This window comes from Daktulosphaira vitifoliae, unplaced genomic scaffold (genome assembly GCF_025091365.1).
Source record: "Daktulosphaira vitifoliae isolate Bord-2020 unplaced genomic scaffold, ASM2509136v1 Scaffold_1, whole genome shotgun sequence".
Taxonomy (NCBI): Eukaryota; Metazoa; Arthropoda; class Insecta; order Hemiptera; family Phylloxeridae; genus Daktulosphaira; species Daktulosphaira vitifoliae.
Window position 1 is genome coordinate 39,552,288 of NW_026099572.1, and position 24,728 is coordinate 39,577,015.

The 24,728-nt window shown below is 24.1% G+C and overlaps 4 protein-coding genes and 1 non-coding gene across 8 annotated transcripts in view; 3 read left to right on the plus strand and 2 right to left on the minus strand.

The window, feature by feature from the left end:
• Window positions 1-664: 664 nt before the first annotated feature.
• LOC126894659 (zinc finger protein OZF-like) lies at window positions 665-4,285 on the minus strand. Of its 2 annotated transcripts, none has more exons than XM_050665839.1 (5): window positions 4,045-4,285; window positions 3,836-3,969; window positions 3,619-3,765; window positions 1,351-2,210; window positions 665-1,294 (listed from the first exon to the last, which is right to left on the minus strand). In XM_050665839.1, the coding sequence occupies exons 2-5, from the start codon at window positions 3,965-3,967 to the stop codon at window positions 1,009-1,011; spliced, it is 1,425 nt and encodes a 474-aa protein (XP_050521796.1). In that variant the 5' UTR covers window positions 3,968-3,969; window positions 4,045-4,285; the 3' UTR covers window positions 665-1,008. The 2 variants fall into 2 exon arrangements, with proteins under 2 accessions (XP_050521796.1, XP_050521795.1); XM_050665838.1 differs by having other exon boundaries at window positions 675-1,294; window positions 4,029-4,284.
• A 74-nt stretch (window positions 4,286-4,359) lies between these two features.
• Trnav-cac (transfer RNA valine (anticodon CAC)) lies at window positions 4,360-4,432 on the plus strand. Its single transcript has one exon. It is a non-coding gene; the product is annotated as a tRNA-Val (tRNA).
• Window positions 4,433-5,692: 1,260 nt separating this feature from the next.
• LOC126894662 (52 kDa repressor of the inhibitor of the protein kinase-like) lies at window positions 5,693-7,108 on the minus strand. Its single transcript, XM_050665844.1, has 3 exons — window positions 6,882-7,108; window positions 6,647-6,810; window positions 5,693-6,300 (listed from the first exon to the last, which is right to left on the minus strand). Exons 1-3 carry the CDS (start codon window positions 6,977-6,979, stop codon window positions 5,945-5,947), a joined length of 618 nt encoding a protein of 205 aa, XP_050521801.1. The 5' UTR covers window positions 6,980-7,108; the 3' UTR covers window positions 5,693-5,944.
• A 284-nt stretch (window positions 7,109-7,392) lies between these two features.
• Window positions 7,393-11,256, plus strand: LOC126894663 (NADH dehydrogenase [ubiquinone] 1 alpha subcomplex subunit 13). The gene is made up of 5 exons (XM_050665845.1): window positions 7,393-7,522; window positions 7,589-7,706; window positions 9,632-9,782; window positions 9,844-10,052; window positions 11,153-11,256. The coding sequence occupies exons 2-4, from the start codon at window positions 7,610-7,612 to the stop codon at window positions 10,046-10,048; spliced, it is 453 nt and encodes a 150-aa protein (XP_050521802.1). The 5' UTR covers window positions 7,393-7,522; window positions 7,589-7,609; the 3' UTR covers window positions 10,049-10,052; window positions 11,153-11,256.
• Window positions 11,257-12,744: 1,488 nt separating this feature from the next.
• LOC126894658 (serine/threonine-protein kinase tricornered) overlaps window positions 12,745-24,728 on the plus strand; it is a 41,819-nt gene continuing 29,835 nt past the window's right edge. The window contains exons 1-2 of one of the 3 annotated variants that reach the window (XM_050665836.1): window positions 12,745-12,906; window positions 12,982-13,108. Coding sequence is in view for 1 of the 3 variants with exons in the window: in XM_050665834.1 (XP_050521791.1) it covers window positions 19,764-20,010 (247 nt within the window). In the remaining 2 variants the exon portion in view is untranslated. Of the gene's footprint in view, window positions 12,907-12,981; window positions 13,109-13,528; window positions 13,548-15,584; window positions 15,876-19,704; window positions 20,011-24,728 lie in introns of those variants that run through there. The other 2 variants (XM_050665834.1, XM_050665837.1) reach the window with 2 other exon arrangements.

A 24,728-nucleotide genomic window follows, 5' to 3' on the forward strand; every position in this document is an offset into this window, starting at 1 on the left:
AAAACCACATTTAGATATTTTTATTTTTCAAATTACACTATAGCCTTTTAGAAGAATTAAATGGGTACCGACAAAATATTTTGGGATTACTTGAAGTAATACAGAAGGACTGATTTATTATTAACCACTAAATTTCTTTTAAAATAATTTAGAGACATTTTTGTTGCTAATTTAAGTAATATTTATTTTTTGATTTTTGAGTGGTTAAATATATATTTTTTAGGCCTTACCTCAATCCCTCAACAATATACTATCTTATCTGTTCAATAACAACTTTGCAACCAGTAATTTAAGAGCTATGAATATTTTTATACTTGTGTGATACATGACGTAATCCAATACGGGTACGGGCGCACGAGTCACGATACACCAAACTTCCAGACAACATATATAAATGTTAACTTATGAAATACTGGTTCAAGTTGTTATCAACCACTCATTTTCTATTAAATGAACTAGTTTAATATATATGTTGCAATTTAAAAGAATAAAGTTTATACACTTTTAAGGAATAAGGAACAGACCTAAAAAATATTTAACTATTTGAAAATCGAGAAATAAATTTAATTTAACGAAATAATAAAATTTTTTTAAAATTATTAGTACTTGGAGAGAAATTCAGTAGTCAATGATAAATCAATCTCCCTGTTTAAAACTATTTCAAGAAGTTAACCTTATAAATTAGTGAAAACCTATGGAAATTTAAAACTTACAAAATTACTATTTGTAATTTAGTATAAAAAAGATGTGATAACAAAAGTATTTTATTTTTTTCTAAAATAAATATTCATGCACTTGCATTAATTTTAAAAGAAAACATCCAAATTATTTTTAACAACTTTCTCATGTTTCTATTATTTAATCAAACTCTCCCCGAGTATTTTTCTCAACTTTTCAAACTGCCTTACAAAAATACTTAATAATAAAATTTATTTAAATTTATTAGTCACAAGACTTACAGGTTCAATAATTTTTTTTTTTTAGGAGATATTAATAAAATAACTATATTTAATGAAACTTATTTTGATGTTTTTTTAAGTATAATATTCTTGAAAAATGTTTTAAACATATATTGCATGTATATAATTTAGTAGTACTAAGACCTAGACCATGGTTATTACTCAAGTGGTTTTTTAAATTTTTCTTCTTTCTAAATCCTTTATTACAATGAGCACAAGTAAATAATGGATTTTCATGTATTTTGGAATGTAGCATAAATAATTCACGGTTTTTGAACATTTTTCCACAGAAATGGCAAATAAATGATTGAGCATTATGAAAAGATTTATGGTACCTGTAAGCATAATAATCAAATATAAGTATTCGAATAGAAAATAATAAAATAAATACCTAAGGTTTGATGGCTGAATGGTTGTATAATCACATTGATTACAACGAAACATAATATTTTTTTGATGGACAAGACGTATATGTCTACTTAATGAAGATTTAGTTGAAAAATCTTTTTTACAAGAATTACATGAATGAAGTTTTATAGATGAATGAGTATTTTCATGAATTTTCAGATTATGAGCATTGTGAGATTTATATCCACAAATTTGACAAGTGAATTGACCAATGTGAACATTTAGATGATTATCAAGAGTTTTTTTTTGTGTAAACCTTTTTAAGCATAAGTGACATTCAAATAGTTTTTCTCTGTGTATATTTTCATGAATACATAAGCGTTCTTCTGATAAAAATAATTTTCCACAAGATTTACAAACATAGTTTTTTGGGAAATCAACATGGACATTTGAGTCATGTAAAATAAGATCATTAAATTTTGTAAAAGATTCAGGACAAATTTTACAAGTATATTTATTATTATAGAATGAATGATACTTTGTCATTAACTTTAATCCTTTTGTAGTATTTTTAGATTTAGACTCATAATAAGTTTTCATTGATATGGCTTTAGGATTCCACCAACGTGTTTCTTTAAATTTATCATCATTTTTATGGGCAAAAAAATTGAAAGTTGTAGTGACACATGCTTCATTGGATTCAGTTCTGTTAGTTGACATATCTGGTGTTCCAACTTTTTTCATGTATTTTGGTAAAGGTGAATCCCTAGACATTTCACCTTCATTCCACTGTTGAGACATACTATTCCAGAGAGAATCATTTTCAAGTAATCCAATACTCAGGTCAGACATTTGAGATGGTGTGAAGCCAAGTGGACCTAGATTTGACATTTCACTATTAAACTAAAAAAGAAAAAAATTGTGTGGATATAAATTCAAGAAGTTTATATGAAGGGATTTAAGAAATAGACATAAAAAAAAAAAAATGTATTTTATTTTTTACAAATTTAGATGATAATATTAATATTTTTTATTATGATAGTTATTATTTAACGCTGTATTTACAAGTTATAACTTGTGCTAGAGAGGTTTCAAAACTTATATAATTTAACACAACCAACCAAATTGAACTCCAGTATATTCTTTTAGACATAATGCTATCCAGGCTGAACTTTGTTGTAATAATAATTTGTAATAACTTTAAGAATTTTTTGTTTTTGTTTATTAATTTAAGTAGTATTTATTTCTTCATTTTTGAGTGATTAAATACTTCATATGTCTATCCCTTGTCCTTTATAAAAATACCAACTTTATTTTTTATAACATATACAGAGTAAATTATTAGGGATAATATTGGAAAATATTGTTTGATTTTAAAAACTTTACAATAATATGTAGTTAAATAATAATAATAATTTTGTTTTCACCCATTCAAGGATAAGAAACCTTAACATTAATTTTCATAAATGATATCCACTATTTTTACTCTGATAATATGACAGAAAAAAATTTACAATCAATTATGTTCTTATAATTTTTTTTTAACTGATCCAATTAACCATTTGTCTCTTTCAACGTGTTGAAATCAAATATTTTTAAACTAAATTTCTATTGTTATTGTACAGTTTTGTATACAGAAGTCATTAATAACTATTAATAGTTGCATATTATTCCAAGTTTACAATCATACATTCTTAACCAGTGTGAATAATTTTTTTTTGATAATTACTGTAAAAATAATTTATGTTCCATTGAAATATATAGTTGTTCCCTCCAGTATTACAAAAACCAATTTATTAATAATATTTTATTTTGAATTCAAATCTTAAAAAAAAAAAATGGTTTATTGGATAACTAAAATTGTTTGTAAAATTTTTTTCTATCATATTATCAAGGTAAAAATAGTGATTTTTATTTACAAAATTAAATTTAAGGTTTTTTAACACTAAAGGGATGCAAAAAACATTGCATTTCACACAACTTATTGTAGAGTATTTTGAGCCTAATAAAATTTTTCTCTTTACAGAAGTTTTAATTTTCAATAGTTTTTAAGAAATTGAGTGTACGAGGTTTCAATCACTCTGCAAGTTTAAATACAATTTGTATGTTAACCAGTGATTTTACAACTACCCAAATTGTGACTAAAATATTTATTGTAAAATACATATTCAAAATGTATGCCAAAAAATTCTATTGAAATAAAAAAAAAAAAATTATATAAACAGTATACGAGTCAAATTTTGTCAAGCTGTCTAACTAAAATTTGTTATACAATATTTTAAAGTAAAATATATTACATAAATATACTAACTTCAAGTTCAGTTTCTATTCCATCATGAATATATTGTTGCAAAAAAGCATTCGTATTATCACACAATATTTTAAATTTATTCCAAGAATCTAAACTTAATATACAGCTAGCACAAACATTAGTTGGTTCATCTCCCCTTAATGATACCTATAAGTTAAAAAAAATATTTTAATGAGTCATCCCTACAATTTTTTATTCTTATGTCAATAGTTTTGACCTCTATTTGAACACATTTTTTAATAATATCTTCAAGCTCATGTCGCTCAAAAATGGATGTCATCTTACTATGGCCATCATCTTCTCTAAAACATAATCGACATACTTTTTCTACATCAACTACTGGAGGCATTTCTAAAAAAATTTATATTATCTTTATAAATTGATCAATCAGTAAAAAATAGCACACATACTCTTTAGTTTCCATACATTTTTAAATAAATTTATTACAAACTTTTAGATCAATTAGCTTTTAATTAACTTTAAAATTTAGTGTCCAAACTTAAATTATTTAATTTCAGTAAAACTCAAATACTAAAGAAGTTAGACTACACTAAGACAATAAAGTTTATAATTTCATTTGTCGAAGAAAAGATAATTTTCATAATGTAATAAAATAAAACTAAATTGATGTTGGGTATATTTATGTTTAGAGAAATAAAAATTAAAATAAAATGATAAGTTATCAAAAAATATATCATTTTGTACTTAAATATTATAAATTATTCTTTTTAATAAACAAGCGTTTCCGTAGTGTAGTGGTTATCACGTGTGCTTCACACGCACAAGGTCCCCGGTTCGATCCCGGGCGGAAACATTATTTATCTTGATTTTATTTCGATGGAACATGATTGCTTTTAATCTTGTTTTCATAGCAAGACTTTGGTTTAGAATCTTTTTTTCATAAGATAACTATAAAAAAAAGTTTTTATTTCAATATTAAAATAAACATCTCATTAATTTTCGAAAATAGGTTAATTATCATTGTCACTCTAAGAAGTCAGGGGTCTATCAAAATTTTAAGAAGGCTCTAGTCCCCTCTAAAATATACCTCGATTCAACACGGATCGTCTAAGCAAATATGAAATTTAAAAATAAATTCCAAGCTTCAATTAATAATAATGCGCATGTACTATATTTTTAAAGCTAACCATATGATTTGAACACATGTAAAAATTGTTTGTAAATTTACTATGTCTCAGATCATATATACATACAGTTTTTTAAAAGATTAAATATTTATATATTTTATTAAGAAAATCTCCAAGTTAATATTTTTAAATTATGAAATAAAAAGGAAACTATAAGTTGTATGGAAAAGTCTACAACAATTTTAAAATTCAGAATAATTTAATCAAGAGGCGTGAAAAAATTTAATTAATTACTATTCTTTATGATGAAGACTAAATATTACTTTAGAAGGAGAGATTGTAAAGTATATGTTTAGATTATATAATTCATAATTAATTGAGCGCTATTATACGTGGGAGAAAGTTATTATGGCGTGTATCTGAAAAACTTAAATTACTTACTAAAAACTCTGTAGATAAATAAAAAAATTAAATTATCATATTTACATATAAATATAAACTTATGATTTATTTTACATCGCTTATTTTACTTTAAGGGTCGTTTTTTCATATTAGAATAATCATAGGATGTTAATTAGATATAAATTTGAAGAACACAGTTAATCCGGAATATTTTCAAAAATTGAAAATAAAAAATTGTTTTATACATGCGTGGGTGGTCCCTTTCAAACTCATCATGGACTTAGGGTTTTCAATGGATTTTTATGAAAAACATACCAAAAATAGTGTTTATTGGTTAACAATATAAAACTTATAGATTTTATGCCACAAAATAAACAGAATGGACATTTATAAAATTTATATGTTCAATAGGGAAGTAATTAGGATCAGTTCGCCATTTTTATGTAGGTATACCAGTGTGTCCACATTTTATAATTTTAATCAAGATATTTGTTTTTAACGTGTTCCCATTTTTATAAATATTAAAGTATTTAAATAATATAATAATACGATAATAGTTAAATAAAAAAAAAAACAATAAATGATTGATGTTCAATTGACTTTTATATTTTTTAATTCTTCATACATATTTTACTTTCAATAATTTGTTCTATTATGCCTTTGACACATAAACACATAAAAAGACAAAAATAGAATCAATAAACATAATAATATAATTACAAAATCAACATACAAATTCATCACATAAATTATACAATAAATTAAATACAATAAAAAAATAACTTTTTTAAATGAACTCAATTGTGTAAATGTATTTTATAAGTGTGTTAGTATAATCAAGTTTTCTTAGTTTTAGTTCTTTTTAGTTCTTTAGTACAGCAATACCTTTGAGGTTTCTTTTGAGCAAGATTAACAAAATTTTTTACAATTAATGATAAATTAGGAGATAAATATATGTCACACATTTCATAAAAATGATTAACCGAATTTAAGTTGGATACTTGTTCATTTAAAAACTTAACCTGTTTCTGAAGTTCAGCACATTTTTGTTTTACAAATTTTACTTCATCTTCCAATTTATTTTTCATGGGAGTATGTATAAAGAGCAACTGAGGAGTTTGGGTTGATGATGAAGAAGCTGTGCTGTTCTGAATTTCATACTCTTTCAACATGGAAATGCCAGAAAAATTGCCTAAAAATATTTAAAATTCATTTTTGATTAAAGAATGGTCCTTGTTTTTAACTAATATTAGAACATTTATCTCTATTAAAATCATGATAATCAACTATTTATAATTAAGTTAAGTTCCTAATGCTAAAAAAATTTCATGTTCTTGAATTTTTTTTAATATAATGAGAAACTAAAAATGAAAACTTTTATATTTTACATTTTAGAAGACATGACAAGTTTGATGGAGAGATAATCCCTTTATATACATTAAGTGCATCTTGTAAATCAGTATTATCAATTATATAATTTCAAAATAGTTTAAAATCAATTTAAGTAATAAAACATTATATGTCTGATTAACACTTACAAATCTTTGTAGGGACAGCATTAGGAAGAAGTCTAGACTTCTCTGGGTTTGAAAACATATTAGTTTTGAAGTGAACATTACAAACTGTATAATATTTATTCAGAGTATCAATTGATTTGTCTAACAAATCATCTCTGCCACAATTATGTAACCATTCTTTATATCTAATAAAAAAAATTAAGATTTATTAATATATAAATATTAATTTGTTATTCCACAATAAAAAAAATCTAACCTAGGAAAATCTTTTGGTATTTTAAACATTTTACAATCTTCGTTTTTAGTGGCAATTTTTGAGTTGTTGCAGTTTTTTGCAATACACAAATAAACCATTTCACTAATTATTAAATAAAAGATGATTGCAAATAAATAAAATAACCATTAAAAAATAAAATAGTGAAATAAACTGATCACAAGTACAAAAACTATTATAGATATTTTCACTCAATCAGCAATAGTTCTTATCACGATTACAAAAATTTTAATATCAATACCTACAATAAAATGGCTTCCGCTTTATACAAATATATCGAAGTGTCAATACATCAAAATTTTTTTATATCTGAAAACCGTCAATTTGAAACTAAACAAATTGATTCATTTTTATTCATTTTAGGGGATTTTTAAAAGCAATTAAGTTTTTTATTAAAATAATTAGTTAAATCATTGCAGCGGCAAATGTTTCATTTAATATTTGAGCTCTTATCGGATAGTCAGCGCTCCTAGTGATGTATACATTTTAATTAGACGATAAGCGGAGTGTTATAATCTACTGAATCTACCTTGACAAGAATACTGAATTTTATCACTAAGTGATAACTCTTGTAAAAGTGTCCTTCATTTATCGTTTTCTGTGAATTGAAACCGACTTTTACAGTAAGTTGTTTATTTTAATTATTTTAATTTGATTATGACTAATTATTTTTGTAATATTTTATGTAGAGAACAAAAATAAAAAAAAAGATGACAACTGCTGAAAATATTAAACAAGATTTGCCACCTAAAGGTGGTTATAGACCTATATCGTTTGCTCGTGTCTTTCCTAAACCTTTTGCTAGCAGTAAGTGAATGTTTTTTAATTATTGTATGCTACTGTCCTAGTAAAAAAGTCATATACACAGTAACTAAACTCTTCAGGACATATTATTATATTTTTTGCAATTTTATTTAGATTTATTAAATTAAGAGTATAAGAGTGTTATATATAAAAATTTGTGATATTTGACATTTTTATATAATTCCATTTTGATTATTATTCTCAATATAGATATGCTAGAAACTTGCATAAAAGTTGATTTGAACTTGGTATAAATGCTAAAAACAAAGTAACATATAATATAACCCTTATGGAAGGTTGAAACTTTGAAACTATTCATCTTAAAATAACTTTTTTCAATATATGGCTCTTTTGCGCTCACAGTATGAATTAAAGTGTTGAAATTTTGAAAATATGACCAATAAAATTTAAAAAAAATAAAAAGAAAAGCTACTAAAAAATGTCTAACATACAAAGACTTAATAACTTATAAATCAATGAATTCATGATAATAAAGTAATTGAAAAAAAAAATTATTTATTATTATATTATGAGTCAGTTGTGCAAAAGAGTGGTGTTATTGACGAGGATGTAAGACATAGAATTAAGTGCGAATGGTTGAAGTGGAGAGAAGCGTCTGACGTCTTATGCGATAAAAGAATTCCAATGAGGCCAAAGGAAAATTCTACAATACTGTAGTGAAGCCAGCTATGATGTATGGTTCAGAGTGTTGGGAGGTTGATAAGAAAGTAGAGCAGAGAATGAGTGTAGCAGAGATGAGAATACATAAATGAATGTGTCAAGAGACTAGAGAAGATAGGATAAATTACGAACATATAAGAGGGAGTATAGGTGTAGTGTCAATTGTAGATAAGATGAGAGAAAATACACTTAGATGGTTTGGTCATGTTATGAGGGGAGAGGAATCAGAAGCTGTAAGAGCAGTTATGATAATGAATATTGAGGGAAGAAGAGGTAGAGAAAGACCAAAAGAGATATGGAGAGATGTTGTGGAATACAATATGAAGACAGCTGGTGTGAGCGTAGATGATGTGGGAGATCGTGTTTAGTGGAAGTTTAGGATAGGGTGGCCGATCCCAAGTAGTTGGGATAAAGGCGAGGAAGAAGAAGAAGATTATTATATTATGAGTACTTGAGTGAACAATGATGAATCTATCACTAATACAGAGTGAGTCATAAAAATATAATAAATCCAGTAACATTTTTAAATAATAATAACTTTGCTAGGATTTTTTTATAAAATATTTTGACATTGTAAAGTATATATTTTATTATTTTTTCTTATAAAAAAAAAAAAAATTACTTTTTATTTTACTATAGCCATTTTTTAGCATTTTTCTTATAAATATGTTTGATGGTTTGATAACAATTTTAAGATATGTATTTATTAAGATACAATAATTTTATTACATCAAGTAGGAATGTAGTCATTTGGGTACAGCTCGTACTGGTATATGTGCAACCCTTCTGTGTTTCATACCCATTTTGTGTATCAAAATGCTTGTAACTTAGGCACTTATCTTCAAATTGTTATAATTCCATAAAAATATTTTATTAGAGAAAAACTAAAAAATGGCTATTTTGAAATTTCAAAAAAATTAAGAAATAAAAATTTTTTTTTATTTAAGATAAATAATTAAAAATATGCTTTAACATTGTCTAAAATTGTAAAAATTATTAAAAAAATATAGTAACACAAATATTTACTGAATTAAAAGTTATTAAAGATGTCAGAACATGATAGGATACTGTATATCTATATATATATTTATGTATAGAACTCTACAAATGTTTTGTTTCTAATTTATATATCACCTAATAAAGTTATGGTAGGTTAGGTTTTTCCTAATAAGTTATGTGTATCTCAAAAAAAAAAAAATTTGGTTTCAATATAATTTTTTTAAATTATAAAACAAATTTTTTTAAAGCTAGAGCTATGGTTGCTACATATGTGGCTTGTAGTGGAATAGGATGGTATTTGTATTTATTAAATGACAAGCAGATTGATAAGTATCAAGTAGAAAATCGCAGTGCTCTGATAGCCTTAACACCTCTTTTAGATGCTGAAGCAGACCGAGAGTAATTATGCAATATTAATAAATACTTTGAAGAAAATTAATATCTATTGGATCTGGTTTAGGTATCTAAAACAATTAAGAAGAAATCGGGAAGCCGAAGAAGAATTAATGAAAAATGTGAAGGGTTGGAAAACAGGAACTTTATATGGTGAACCAGTATATAAGACAGTGGGAGACAAGTTAATACCACCAAGTTACAATGAATATTACATGCATAGCCCTGATGATGTATTATTGGATAGAGCATATTGGCATAAATATTTGTGAAAGAGTATGTAAAAATATCTATCCTTAAATAATTAATAATTCATTATAAATTATTATTATACTAAAAATTTTATAATATAAAAATAAATGTAGTTTACAAAATTATCAGTTTGTGACATTAATTAAATTAATTTTTAATTATGTTTAGACTTTTAAAAGGTTGACTAAAAAAATATTTCCTAAAAGAAAAGTGTTCCAATAAATTTAAAGAATCTTTTAAAATCATAACATTATTACTTTACATTTCATATCCAACAATAGTTAACCATAGTGAATTTTCTTTATCCATGTAAATCCTCTATTTATTTCAAAACTATAATTTTAAATACATACATAATTGTTCAACTGTTAGTTATATGTAAAGCCTAGATAGATAATATCATGCTTGGCAAAAAAAAAATTAAAAAATCAATTATATATCTAATTTAATTAAAACAATACTAGTAAAATATAAAAAAAATAATAGTATATTTTTATAAAATAAGAAATATTAATCAATATTATTATTCAAAATTACAGATATTTTTTTTTATTATTTAACCAAATCATCAATCTCGTATATGAATTCTCCTCAATGGAGTAGGTCAAAATGTACATTTATGTTCTGTGACCAACAAAAATTATTAACTATGACAACATTAAAAATAATTAAAACAAAATAAAAATTAATATATTTATTATTTGGCGATCAGTAGTATAGTAATAACATTTTTTTTTGTATAATTCTTAAAACTCAAATAATTCATTGTATATGCACTTGTCTAAAAACTCATAAGTGTAGTTAAAAAGATAAAAAGTAATTTTTACAAAAAAAAAAAAATTTCCCCACAGTACTTATATCAAATGTCAGAAATGGTCTTTTACATATATTTTATAATTATATAGTATATTGTTTTATTTATTCTGAAGTGTAAAAAGTTAAACTTTTTATGCACAATCACATTAAATGGACATATTTGAATAATTCAAGTTAAATGCTAGTGTAGATAATCATAGTTAGAACTTAATCAATGTATACTATTTTTGTATACATTTGTATTTTACTGTAAAATTAAACAATGTTAATTCTGTATCATTATTATTATATGATTATTTATTTTATAGGTGTCTTCTATGCTCAAATATTATAAATACAGAAAAAAATCTTTGTCAATAATACTGTAAACTAATTTAGTCAAAATAATAAACATTTATTGTGCTAGTTTTTACATTGTTGATTATTTTTGTCTGTCTCAAGTTACTACATCAAATTAAATTTATTGAATAAAATTATTTTATTGTTCATTCTATTCATATTTATATTAAATAAAATGATACTTATGAACTATGTAACACTCATATACAGTGTTCTGTAAGTAATGAATCGTGACAATTGTTATAAACAATGAGAACAATAGAAATCCATTTCTTTACTTACTGTACACTATATAATATTACTGTGTTGTTACTTAAATAATGATTTAAAATTAATATCTGCTAGTAGGAAAGAGATTAGTAACAAATGATCATTTTTTAAGAGTTGTTACTAAGAATTTTCTATTTATTAATTTAGTACTAATTTTTAATATATTTTAAAAATCAGAAATGGTGGTGATATAGCATTATAGTACTGAGATAGTCTACTAAAAAATTGATTTTTAATTGAGTATAACAATATAGACTTGTTATACATTATACTATAGCAATCTATTCATTTTATAATTGATTTAAAAATTACATAAAATTAATGAATTTTAAACCATGGTTGACACAATATAATAGTCATAAACATTTATTGGGTTTCATATAATGTTATTATACGACACAACAAAACAATTGTATACTCTTTAATGCTAAGTGCCTTAACTTTAACGATAAATTAATCATTATATTTTACTTTACAATTCAAAACTATTAATAAACTGATTGCGACTAAGCAACAACTATAGACATATAAATAAATATACTAGGAATGATTAGAGCTTGATTTGTAAAGCTAACTGAGCAAGGTTGATTAATTAATGAATACATCTTAAGAATGACTATATAAAAGATTATATATGAACTACAATTTTGAAAATTAAACTTGGTCGCCAAAAATAGGAGCATCATTATTTTAGAAATTGATTTGCACGGATAAAATTTTATGTATGCAACTACTTTAGAAGTAGCATAAATAAAAGTTCGTATAAAAATCTATATTTTAGAGATATGGATAAAATTAAAAAATGACGCCTCCCAATAATATTTTGAATACTTTGGTATGAAACAATTTTTCTTTTCGCTCTTCGAAAATCCAACCCAACCTAGTAGAACATAGAACTAAAATGCTATGCTATTTATTTAAACTTACAATAGACAGTTCTAAAACAAAATGTCATATATTATGATCTATTAATTTGATTTCAATAAATGTTACATTATTTTTAACATTTTAATGCAGATTTTTGTAGAGTAATAAATGTACAATTAATAATATTAAAAATAAAAAAAATGATGATCTAAAGGATTAGTTTATGTATGATGGCTGGTCACTAAGAATCTATTATCAGAGTCAAGATTGATATTGTTTATCAATCTCGATGATTATCAGGTAACGTAATTTTCTGATCTTTAGTGTTGGCGAACCTGAAACCTGAGGAATGCGTTTATACAGCCTCCAACAGAGATAAATATGAAAATTATAACTAATCAATAATTTTGTAAACAAAAGGATTCTTCTCATGTGTATGATAAATAAACGAATATTATTTAAATGTTTTAAATTTTTGTGAAGTGTTAATTTGCCGACTTTATATACTAATACTTTATTATTTTTGATGCGGTTAATTTTTTTAGTTATTGAACAATATTGAACGTTTTCATCATTTTCAACAAAAGTAATAAATGAAAACATTTGACTTGAATTTAATATAAACTTAAAATATAAAGTATTTTTTTTAATTCTTTGCTAGTTAGATCAAGAGTTTTAATTGAAGAAATTAAAAAGCATAAAGCTGGCTGGAACTTTAGAAGAAAAGTCTGATCTGGAGGGGAATACTCCTACCTCTCCAAATCAAATTCCTGTTTTGGATCATTCAGGTAGTTATTTTGCTTATATTTAATCAATAATACTCAGAAACTAATTACTTTGAACATAATATATTGTTAAAGATATTATGGCTTTGTTTTTAACTTGTGTGGTCAATTGTATTTACAATTATTTTATTAAAATTTAATATTTACAGGTTCATTATTTTCAAATATTAAGTAAACTTTGTATCTATGTAATTTTTGTACAAGGTGAAATAGATTTAGGGGAAAAATGATGTAATTAAAAAAACTTTTACCTATTTAGTTTGAACACAGTTGAACAAATATAGTATTTAATAAATAATACATTCAACTGCTGTTAAATAGTAGTAGTCAGTAAAATAGAAGACCTATATTCCTAATATAAAACAAAAAATATATGTACTTATATAGTGAAGCTCCTACAATATGCATTTCAATATTTTAGCATTGATGCGAATCTGAAAAGGTATTTAAACAATGTTTTTTTTATTTGTTTCTATCCATACCAGTGCTTAGCTTACACTTGGCCAATTTAGATAATTTATACGTCAAAAATTAAAAAAACCACTCCATTTTAGAAAAGTATTTCAAAATTAAATAGTCGTAAAAATGTGAATAATTTTTTAGTCAATTTTAAAATTACAATAACATATTGTTAAAAATTTGGATTTATATAAAATTTTAATTCAATATATTAAAGACAATAAGCTATGTTTTGATATGTTATACATGAAAAACCAAAGAGACCAACTACTCATGTATTTTTTAGAAATAAAAACTAAGTCTAACTATGTTAAATTTATATAAAAAATAATTATCTTAGTGATTCTCAGTAACAGTGTAATCAAATGTTCAAGTTAATAAGAACTTTCATTTTGAATCTTTGAGTGTTAAAATTATTTTAAGCTGTTTATTTTTGGTCTACTTTGAACTTATTTTAAACATTTAACTATAATTTCATTGAATTATATTTTATCTTCACCATTTTTGAAGTATAAGATTTTGATTTCTGTCAACCAAAAAAATTTTTTTTATTAATTTTTTATTTATCCCTAGTCTACCATAATTGTATAATTATCATTATCATACAGAATTTAATTTCCCAGAGATTAATTATGATTGTAACTGTTAAAGAAAAAACATCATTGAGCAATTGGTTAGAGATGTACTTAGAGGAAATTCATAGGGATAGTAGTTCTATTAAACATCTCGGGGTTCATACTCAATTTAAAGAGTAAAAATCTCAAAGTTCAGGACCAGATACAAGTATTAAGATCCTTGTATATTTATTTTCACACTAAAATTTGTGATATCTAGAACCGTATTTGCTATTAATATAGATTCAGGATGCCAACGTATTAAAATGGACTTACTTATAGCAAGTATAAATTTAGTTGTTGAAGTATTGGTTAATGTAATGTTTTTGAAAAAATTAAATACCATTTAACATTATTCTAAGTATGTTTTGTACATTTTAGGCTTTTAATTTTGAGAAATTTAGTTACATTATTAAAGAAAAAGTAGTGTAATTTTGGTAAAATTTACATAAAGCTTGCTAAACCTTTTCTTGCTATAAAGAAGTTGAAAATAATAAAGAAAATTGACCATGAAACTGTATTATAATCCAGTTATTTGATAGCTGCTGGATGATTCCATTATAGAAATCATTTTACTGAAAATATTTTGATTTTAAACAGTTAAAAAGTCGGAGATTGTTAGCAGATTGCAAAAAAAAAAATGGCTTCATTAAATTTGTTTTATTTCATAGTTTATATTTCTAAAAAGTTTATGTTATAATATTTTTTATTAACTGAGCCAGCAACAACCATACTAGCTTAACTTAGCCTTATTGGTTTAAAATAATACTACTGTTTCTTAATAGTTAATTAATGGAGGCCCATTAAAAAATATTTTATGTATACATTTTGTATTTCAATAGTTTATTAGTATATATTAATTTCTCGTCACTACTTAGTCAACTAAATCTCATATCCAAAGATTATATCTAAATGACGGTCGTAGATCTAGGTAGTACATTGTCCACGTATGGTGTTTTTTTGGAGATACGTGGTATTGAACTGATAACAATGGATCACTGATAGAACCCAGTTCTATCCGTTAATTGAGCTGAAAACGCTGTTTTTAGTGAAATTTGTGGTTATTGAGTTATATATCATATACTTATATATATATATATATATATTTATGTATTATTTCATGTACAATTTTCATAATAGCAGCGCTTTTGCGGACATCTTAAATATTTTCGGCTAAATAAGCGGAAATATAGTAATAGTGAATGGGGTGTAGAGCACGCAGACCTTATCTTCATTATTAATGATAATGTAATATTTTACTGATAAAGGGGTGGAAGAAGAAATTAATATAGGAAAGCGCGCGCTCTGACCTACGTATTGTTGCGCATGCGTTGAATCGTCGTCCGTTTGGCTGAATTTAAATACTTTCTTGACAATACAGTCTGTAAAACGTTGGACCGTCTTCAGTTACGTTTTTTTATTTGAGTAGTAGTGTGATCTTTGTTTGTATATTTACGTGTGTGTAGTATCGGTGTATAAAAATTGTACCTGGTACACGTGTATTTTCGTTTATTATTCTCATTAAGTTTAATTTTGAAATCTTATTGCATCTGCAAAATATGTAGAAGAACTTTTATAATTTAATTATAATCATTTATTTTAAATAATGATGTTCGCTCTAGTACAACTCTTATAAAATTAAAAAGTAATTTATTTAAGTGGTTAAAAACAATAATTTTATGCTTATTAAGTTATAGGTAACGGATTTTTCTTATATTTTTTAACTGTTCTATTGAAGTCTTTCGCTATGTATTTTATTAGTTATGTCTCAAGAGACTTAATTATTGATATTTTTACTTAAAGCAAGATTAGTATTTATTCTTAAATAATATATTAAATAGAATATATTAATTAAAATTTATATTACAAAAAAAATCTAGTAAGCATTTAAATTTCTATAATTTATATTATAATTATGTTTCCATTAAAATTAAATTTTAATGTTATATAATTCACAAGATATATTCCTAGTATATCAGAAATTTAATTGAAGAAAAATTTAATACTAGTTTTTATAAATTTCTTTATAAAAACAAAATAAAATGTATGTTCCTAAGATTGATGCGTTAATTTTGATGTTCTGTTTGTTAATTAAAATGAAAAATTGCAAAAAAAAAATGTTTTTTTTTTATTTGGATTTTATTACTCATGATTTGAATGGAAATATATATATATATAGAGAGAGAGAGTTATATTTTTGAATTTTATATAAGATATAAATTTTGCTGAATGTTTCGAATGATAATTGTCTTTTTTTTCTTATTCATTTGTTGTATAAAATGATTTCAGCGATAAAAAAAAAATCGTTTACTTGTTCATTACAATAGGCATGACGAATGCAAAATGCAAAAGAACTCTTTGATATTTTCTCTTGGATAAAATAGCTTCTAGTGTTAGTAGCATCTTTGTTTCCGGTGCGATGAACTCGTATATTATTTCCTCGAATAATGACAATTTTTAAAATCTCTGACGCTTAAACGGTTTCATTTACTATTTTTATATTTTTGCAAGACTAGATTTAAATTAATTTTAATGTTTAAAAATTGTAATTGTATTATACAACTTAAGCATATCATGTAATATTATGAATTTCTAAAGAATTAATAATAAAATATAAATATATGTAAATTAGCGTCAAATTATTTTGTATATGAGGGGATAAAGAAAAATTTAATTTATTTACGGTTAGGTCGGAAAAAACCCGGTTTCAGTATTATTGTGTTTATTTAAGTAGTTCATTTTAGTTAAAAATTTGAATCAACTTCTATCTTGCTACAAAATTTTATTACTGTATTTTACACCTGGTGGATGTATAGCATGACTGCCTAATTGTGTCATAGTGGAATTATTGAGTTAGTATATCATTCAACTAACGAATCGAAAGAAAAAATACCCCATTGTCGTACTGCTCTGCGTGTTAGTTCTTCTTTTGAACCGTCGCACAAGACTTGTTCACGATCTCTGTGGGTAACATAAATGTCGATACGCTCTCTTTTACTCCGGTTCAAATCTATGGATAACATTAGCACGAATTATGTATCTACTTTTATTAAATCTTTTCTTATCACGATAACTCACCGAATACTAGTGTACTAGATATATAGAGTGTTCAGTAAGTAAGTAAATGGGTTCTATTGATTTTATTGTTTATAACAATTGACCTGTTTCCATACTTACTGAACACCCTGTATATGTATTTTAAAAATATTTTTAGTTTTATTTTATCTATTAAATCGTGTGTATATTATTTTGTTGCGGAATCTTAGACACCGAGTAAATGTTTCTTGTTAGTAGGCCATGGTCAGTTAATGTATACTTACTCTCTAACGATTACTTAAGGGCTATTATTATGTGAGGTAAATTTGTTTAAAAATATTGTATAACAATTTACCCACAAAATATAGTTGAACTAGCAAATTCAAAGTACATGTTTTCTTGAAAATTTAGCTGTAACGCATATATTACTTAATATTGTTGCGCTTATTTCAATCTTACTTTGTTTACTTACCATTAGTAGTAACGGTTTACCACTTATTGATAGGCATGTAAGATTGCCATCAATATATTTTTAAACATACTTATTTTTCAATTTACCGTTACGTTGCGTATAAACATAAAAATATAACTCGTCCTATAATTTCATCTCTTTTCGTTCATATTTTTCGTCATTTATTGTTTTTGTTTGTCTGAACGTTGTAGAAATGTATTGTTATATTAACATGATTCGCAGTAATTTGTAAATTGTATCTGTAAATGAGTTAACTAATTACAAAAAACTTTTAAAATTTTCAAGGAAAAAAGACTTGTAGAGAGTCTATGTCAGAAGTAAATTGATTCATATTGAATTTTAATCTATGTCAAATTTGACATAGATTAAAACAAAAGTATACAATTTTAACTGTTGTAATTCATCCTATTAAATTTTTAGCTCTTAAATATAAGCTCGTTCAAATGTATTTTACTAAATTATTAAGTATATCGAATACATATTTTTCTTGTTCTTCTTTTTTTATGGTGTTTAGTCAATATCATCATCTTCAATAGTATCTCAGTATAGTAAATAGTAATTTGTAAAAATACCAACTTTCATTAATTATTTATTAGTATAATATTTTTATTAGCTTTTTTTCCACTCGCAATCAATTGAATAAGCGATATATTTCAAGTTGTTTCGTTTACACATCCTTAACGTTTTCAATGTAATTTTAATTTGTCCTTGGTTATTATTTTTTTTTTTATATAACTAGAGCGTATGTATTTATTGTAGTTTTCTATTTTTGTGCCTATTCATTACTTTTAAAAGTTTGTTGTTAAGTCGTGTATCAACCTACACGTTGGTTATGAGAGGTCATTTATTTGAAGAAAACGATTGTAGGTATAGCTTTAAGATAAACGTTAGAGGTAATTGTCGTTTGTTTCAAAAGAAAAAAGAATGTTCCGATCCAGTTGTCGTTGTATTCTCAACCATAACAGGAATAACGGTAATGACCGCGAAATGTCATTGACGTAACTTCAATTGCATATGTTTTGTAAAGTTTTTTGGTCTAAACAAACTATTGAAACAAACACATTAAAAATGTAGTTTTTAGTTGTATACATTTTTTAAATAGTATGTATTTTTAATCATATAGCTAAAGACTTCACTGAACTGTAAAATATTTTTGTGTTTGAGTATTTAATTGATACTGTATACTGAGTCATAAAATTACCAATACGTATTTGTTAAAATTTAATTTTTTTTTATATATAAATATATTAAGAATTTTCTAGAAATTTTACTATCTATCACAGATTTGATGATTGAGCCAATCAACATTATCTACTCAATATCAAATTTAGGAAACATATATATGATTTAATGTTAATAAAAAAAAATTCAATTTAATTACCGTGTTTCGAAATACTCTAAAATAATTTATCATTGACAAAGTTTAGTTTTCTTTGGTAGTTAAGATCTTTAGGTCATTATACAGGCCTGGATTAAGACTTATTGGGGCTATAATATTATTTTGATAGTTTTTTCCCTCATTTGATATAATTTGAGATCCTAAAACTCAAAGCGTGTGTCAAGCTGAGCGTGTCCTCAAGCTTACATGTTCTGAATTAACTGAATTTTGGCTGAAATTGTATTAAACTATAAGGAAATCTAAACTTTTATCTGTATTATTTTTAAAAATTAAATGATTAATTTAATAGTGTATTAATACATTTTTATTTACAAAATCAATAAAAAATTTAATATGTAGATTCTTAAAAAAACCCATTCCACATTTTTTAAAGTATTTTAATTTTAAATATAAGTTATTTTGTATTAATTAACTAGTTAATTTTATTTTTATCAGATATAAGCATATTTTGAAAGTCGTGCCAAATATTTACAATAGGAAAATTATTGATAAGTTTTTTTCTTCTATAACATATACGTAATGGTTGTTTTGACACTATTTATTGTGATGAGTTTATTATTAAAATAACTTTAAGTTGAAATTCAGGCGGTTGATTACTTGGTTATATTAATTATTACAGATTATGTAGGCTCAATAGTGAATTTTTTTTTTTGGATTTAAATACAAAACATTTTAAATATGTCGCCGTATAGTAGAGAACATCATACTGCTATAGTAGCTCCCGTATCTACCGCCTCGCCTATTATTGAAGAATTCGGGAAAAGAAATGATATTTGTGGTTTACCAACATCTTTTCAACAACACAATAAATATCCCCAAGAGTCCGGAAAACCTGGTTCAGGATATTCTACTGGTTTTTCAGTGCTTCGACGTTTACTTCGATGGTGGTTGGCTAGATTTGGCCAAAAACCATTAGGCAAAAAAGGTATGTTGGTATATTTTAAGAAAAACTTATATATAGTATTCCTTTAATATATTTGTAATTTCATTCTTATTTTTGGGATAAAACAATTATTTTTTATAACTATAAATTCTTATATGTTAATCATATAATTGTGGGGCTGAGTGCAATTTAAAATATTAGGACACTAAACATGGACTTGAATTGTAAAATAACTGTTATAAGTTAAAAAAAAATTTTATTTTTCTTATTTTTGAGGACTTCACTTTTGAGTAAGTCCATTACAGTTGTACCAAATGTTTATCCATTGTACTATATGACCGTGTTGTTAGTGCTTACAATTTACGGGTTGTGTGTATAGGCTAGCATAAAAGTAAACTATATTCAAATAATTTTAATAATTTGAACTTATTTTTAGATTAGCAATACTTATACTATTAATAAGTTAAAATAACTTATTCCATGAAAATTGTCTTCGCTTGAATGATCACTTACAATTGAATTCAAAAATTCTATAGATAGAAGAAAGTAGATATCCTTTGTATTTATTCATCACATGTCAAAACATGTTTTGTTCAAAATAATAGGATATTTGATACAATTCAATTTTTAAAACAAATTTAATATTAATTAATATCATTTTATTATTTCAACAGAAAACACAAATAATGTAAAATATTGATTAGGTTTGTAACTTTTCCATGAAAATTGTTTACACTTTAATGAGCAACTGCAATTGAACTATATTTATTTTTAAATTTCTCTAATCGTAACGTTAAAAATTATTAAAAAATATTAACGTTTAATATTGACTAGGTTAAAAGTTATTAATAATGCCAGAACATGGAGGGACACACTCTATGTTGTATATAAATATTTGGTTATGTGATAGTATTTTACCTTATTAATAGTATAAGTATTATTGTAAGGTAAACCGAAAATAGGTAATAAGGAAGATTACCAATCTAGAAATAGGTTGTTACACTGTCATGCAATCTTATTAGAAATAGAAAAAAATAATGTTTTTTTTTTAAAATTATTCTTCTTACTGTTCTTCCTGCAGTTATAATAAATATTTCTTAAAATTGGACAATATTATAGCAGAGTTAACATTTTCTTTTTAATTTTGTGTTTATTATGGTTATATTATTAAATTGTATGGTAGATTTTCTCATATGAGTATTTTGTTGTATTTAGTTGCTTATTAATATATAAATAACAAGTACAAAATTAAGTTAACTTATTCATTCGTAATTAAGTTAGTTTTAATTACATGTGGATACCTCCTGTAGTTTTTGTATTTTTATATAGTACTGGTAGTATCAATTTTTTCTCGGGGCTCTAATTTTGTATACAGTTGAATATAATAAGCAGTCTAGTCAGATTCACAGTTATGTCGCCACTTAATTTGTCTTCTTAATTAATATCTTAGAGTATAAATGTAATAATATAATTGAAAATTATTTGTTATTATCCCTTGATTCCCAATTTGAGTGAGATATATTATATCTACCTTACTTTGATAATTATCTAATATTGCCAAATTATTAACAAGAATTATATTGAATATAGCGTTGGTATAAATTTGTTCTATTATGCTCGAATGGTTTAATGAGATATCTCTGTGTTGTTTTTATATAATAGAAGCAATTATTTAAAAAACGTCGAATGTACCTTAGAGTTTTGGAGGGTATGGAATAATGATAATAATTTGGACATAGCTTGAATTTTGATATTGAGAGGCCTGTAGTCCAAAATTTAAATTTATCATAGCGCCCATATCATTACCGTCATTTAAATTTTACATTTTATTCTGTGCTATAATTAAAATTTCAAGATTCCTATGATTAGTATGTACTTTAATAAAATCATTCAATGTAAGTTATTAGTAAACAGCTTATAGTTTATTCCATGGAATGATCTTATAGCAGTAGAAATTTTATTTAAATATACTGCAAAACACATGTTGAATATATATTTGGATCACTTTAAAATGGGTATTTATATAAACTTAAAATCAATTTAATTGCCATTAGTTTTACAATCCTACATCAATATAATTAATGTAAAACTGGATTAAGCGAATATGTTATGTTAAGAAACAAAAAAGTGTAATAAATCTGGTTACACAATAAGTTTTAACTAATAGCAGTATTATCTTAATTATTATTCAATTAATAGTTGTGAATTATCTTTTTTTTTTTAACGTCTACTCTTTAAACTAATTTTTTATTTCACTTTAATGATTATTAATAATTTTTTTAATTATTTACTTTGTCCGGACTCTGTGCTTATGTTTCTCTCATCTAATAAAACTTATATTTATATAAGAATCTTTTTTACCGATAAATACTACATAACCATAAAAATTTAAGGTTTTGACTCTCATATTATTGAGCCAGATTTTTTTCAATTGGGAAGCTAAATAGATTAACGAATATAAATTCAAAATTGAATTTTAAAGTTCACTATTATAATATAAGTAAAAAAAAATTAAGTAATAACCACTGAATAAATTACTAGTATAAATAATCTTTTTTTTTTTTTGAGGCTATAACTGAAGAAAATCTAAATATTTATTACTACTAAATAGACTATTCTAAATAGTTTCCTATCAAAAAAAAATGCTAATTTGTTAAAATAAAAAAATAAAGAAGCTGAAATAATTGAATTATTTTAAATTGGTTTAATTCAGTTTTGGAAAAAGAAGAATCCGTTATTCGTATTTTCTCGATTCAGAACCATTGGTGTACTTGAGTATGATTTTGATTTAAGTATGTGTAATTTAATGCATTTTACTTGTTAATGTCTTGGCCTACTTAAAACACATATTAACTAAAAGACTACAGATTCTATGAGAATATTATTTTAATTAATACTTTTATATCATACGTTATTTTTTAAATAAATTTCTACGTGAAAGTAATGATGAGTCTATCATTCTATACGCTTCCATTTATATTATGAATTTATTTTAAATATTTTTTAATATTGTAAATACTATGAAATAGTCATTGCTATTTTTTTTTGAATTATCTTTGTCGTAAAAAGCGTAACGCCAACAAAGATAATTATTATATATTTCGAAAAGATTTCTTTTATTGTTATTTTTTATGAAGCATTAGGCTTGGCGTTTAGAGGTCAACATGTATCATGAAACAGGGCACACCCGGAACAAAACGTTTTGGCCTTGACTCTATTTTCTAAGCAGGGCATTAGTGGTGGTGTGTTTATCGCGTGTGACGTATATATCTATTTAGAGAAAGACTTATACAAAAATTGTAGTATAGTTAATTGGCGAAAGATATAGAGGTAGAAAAAGAGCTGTTTATGATGAAAAACAGTCATTTATTTTTCTTAGTTGATTACATAATATACGTACTGACATTCAAAAGCAAACTGTTTTTCATTATTATAATACAGTCGTATAAAACTTTTAAAAATAAACAAGTATAATAAATTTAATATAAAAAAGTTTTGGTTAATTATAATTATTATTTTGGTCTCATTATTTATTATAATATTATAAATAATTAATAAAAAAATCCTCCAAACCCCAAAATATTATGCGGGAGTTGGATTATGGAAGTGATATATTCAATATTAATTATTATTCAAAGAGACATTTATAAAAAATTATAATACTATACGGTTTAGTAAAAATGCTTTAATGTAGGGCATCATCTCCGGTGAATAACACTATCAATAATTAAGGTGAATAATATCAAGTTTTTAATAAAATAATTCTATAACTGATATTGACAACTTGTAATTAGTAGTAATAACAATGAAAATATCTAAACTAAACCTACAGCAGCATCTCAATTTTGCTAGAATAATAATTACTGATCTCATATACATTAATTTATTTTCTTTAAAAATATTTATGAAGGATATTAAAATAATCGAGTTAATGATCTTGCAATAAAAAATATGACATTTTATTAAATTGTTCACTGAAGTTTTAAGATATTAAAAAAAAGGAATAATGATCAGTTTATTTTTTTCCGATATAAATTTTATTCAATTAAATGTAAATAAATTAAAACAATGTGACAATATAAATTAAGTTATTAAAATTTACTTCTTAATAAGCATAAATTTGTAAAAAAAGAAAAAATTAATAAGTCATAATTTTGCATGTATTAGTTATGTTGCAAAACCTTTGCAAAAATATTAAATATATAATTCTAAATAACATTTCTTTAAAATTATCTANCTATATATATATATATATATTTTTTAAATAATTTAACAAATTTTATTAATTTCTAATTATAATTCATTGATCATCATATTTGTAATAAAGATTTTCAAGAAAATCTTTAAAATCTCTGTGGCAATAAAAACTACATATAATTACTACTCGTAAATGAACAAAAGAAATTATTTAATTTTATAACCTTGAAAAATGTTTATTAAACAATAGAGTAAAACAATCATAAACATATTGCAATATGTATTTTTTCATATAATTCTTTGTAAATATTTATGTTTGTCGTATTGAAAATGATTTTTCAATTTTTCAACAGTTGTAGCCTAAAATAATTTTTTTTAGAAGTCAAGGCCAATATTATTTTTATATACAACACTGCTATGAATATTGAATAAATGAAATAAATTTTAATTTTTTAGCTTCGATACGAAGCGGAGAAGGTATTAATTTTACTATGATGTGTTTATTTATTTTCATTTTCTTAAGTATTTAAAATATAATTGTTTATAAATACTTATTTTTTAAA

Excerpts from the sequence above, each read along its gene's own strand:
- LOC126894659 (XM_050665839.1), bottom strand. The coding sequence starts at position 3,967 with ATGCCTCCAGTAGTTGATGTAGAAAAAGTATGTCGATTATGTTTTAGA. Across the intron at positions 3,766-3,835 it reads AAAAATGTGTTCAAATAGAG|GTATCATTAAGGGGAGATGA; the intron begins GTCAAAACTATT and ends TTTAACTTATAG. Across the intron at positions 2,211-3,618 it reads GAATAGAAACTGAACTTGAA|TTTAATAGTGAAATGTCAAA; the intron begins GTTAGTATATTT and ends TTTCTTTTTTAG.
- LOC126894662 (XM_050665844.1), bottom strand. The coding sequence starts at position 6,979 with ATGGTTTATTTGTGTATTGCAAAAAACTGCAACAACTCAAAAATTGCC. Across the intron at positions 6,811-6,881 it reads ATACCAAAAGATTTTCCTAG|ATATAAAGAATGGTTACATA; the intron begins GTTAGATTTTTT and ends TTTTTTTATTAG. Across the intron at positions 6,301-6,646 it reads TGCTGTCCCTACAAAGATTT|GCAATTTTTCTGGCATTTCC; the intron begins GTAAGTGTTAAT and ends AAATATTTTTAG.
- LOC126894663 (XM_050665845.1), top strand. The coding sequence starts at position 7,610 with ATGACAACTGCTGAAAATATTAAACAAGATTTGCCACCTAAAGGTGGT. Across the intron at positions 7,707-9,631 it reads TCCTAAACCTTTTGCTAGCA|CTAGAGCTATGGTTGCTACA; the intron begins GTAAGTGAATGT and ends ATTTTTTTAAAG. Across the intron at positions 9,783-9,843 it reads GATGCTGAAGCAGACCGAGA|GTATCTAAAACAATTAAGAA; the intron begins GTAATTATGCAA and ends GATCTGGTTTAG.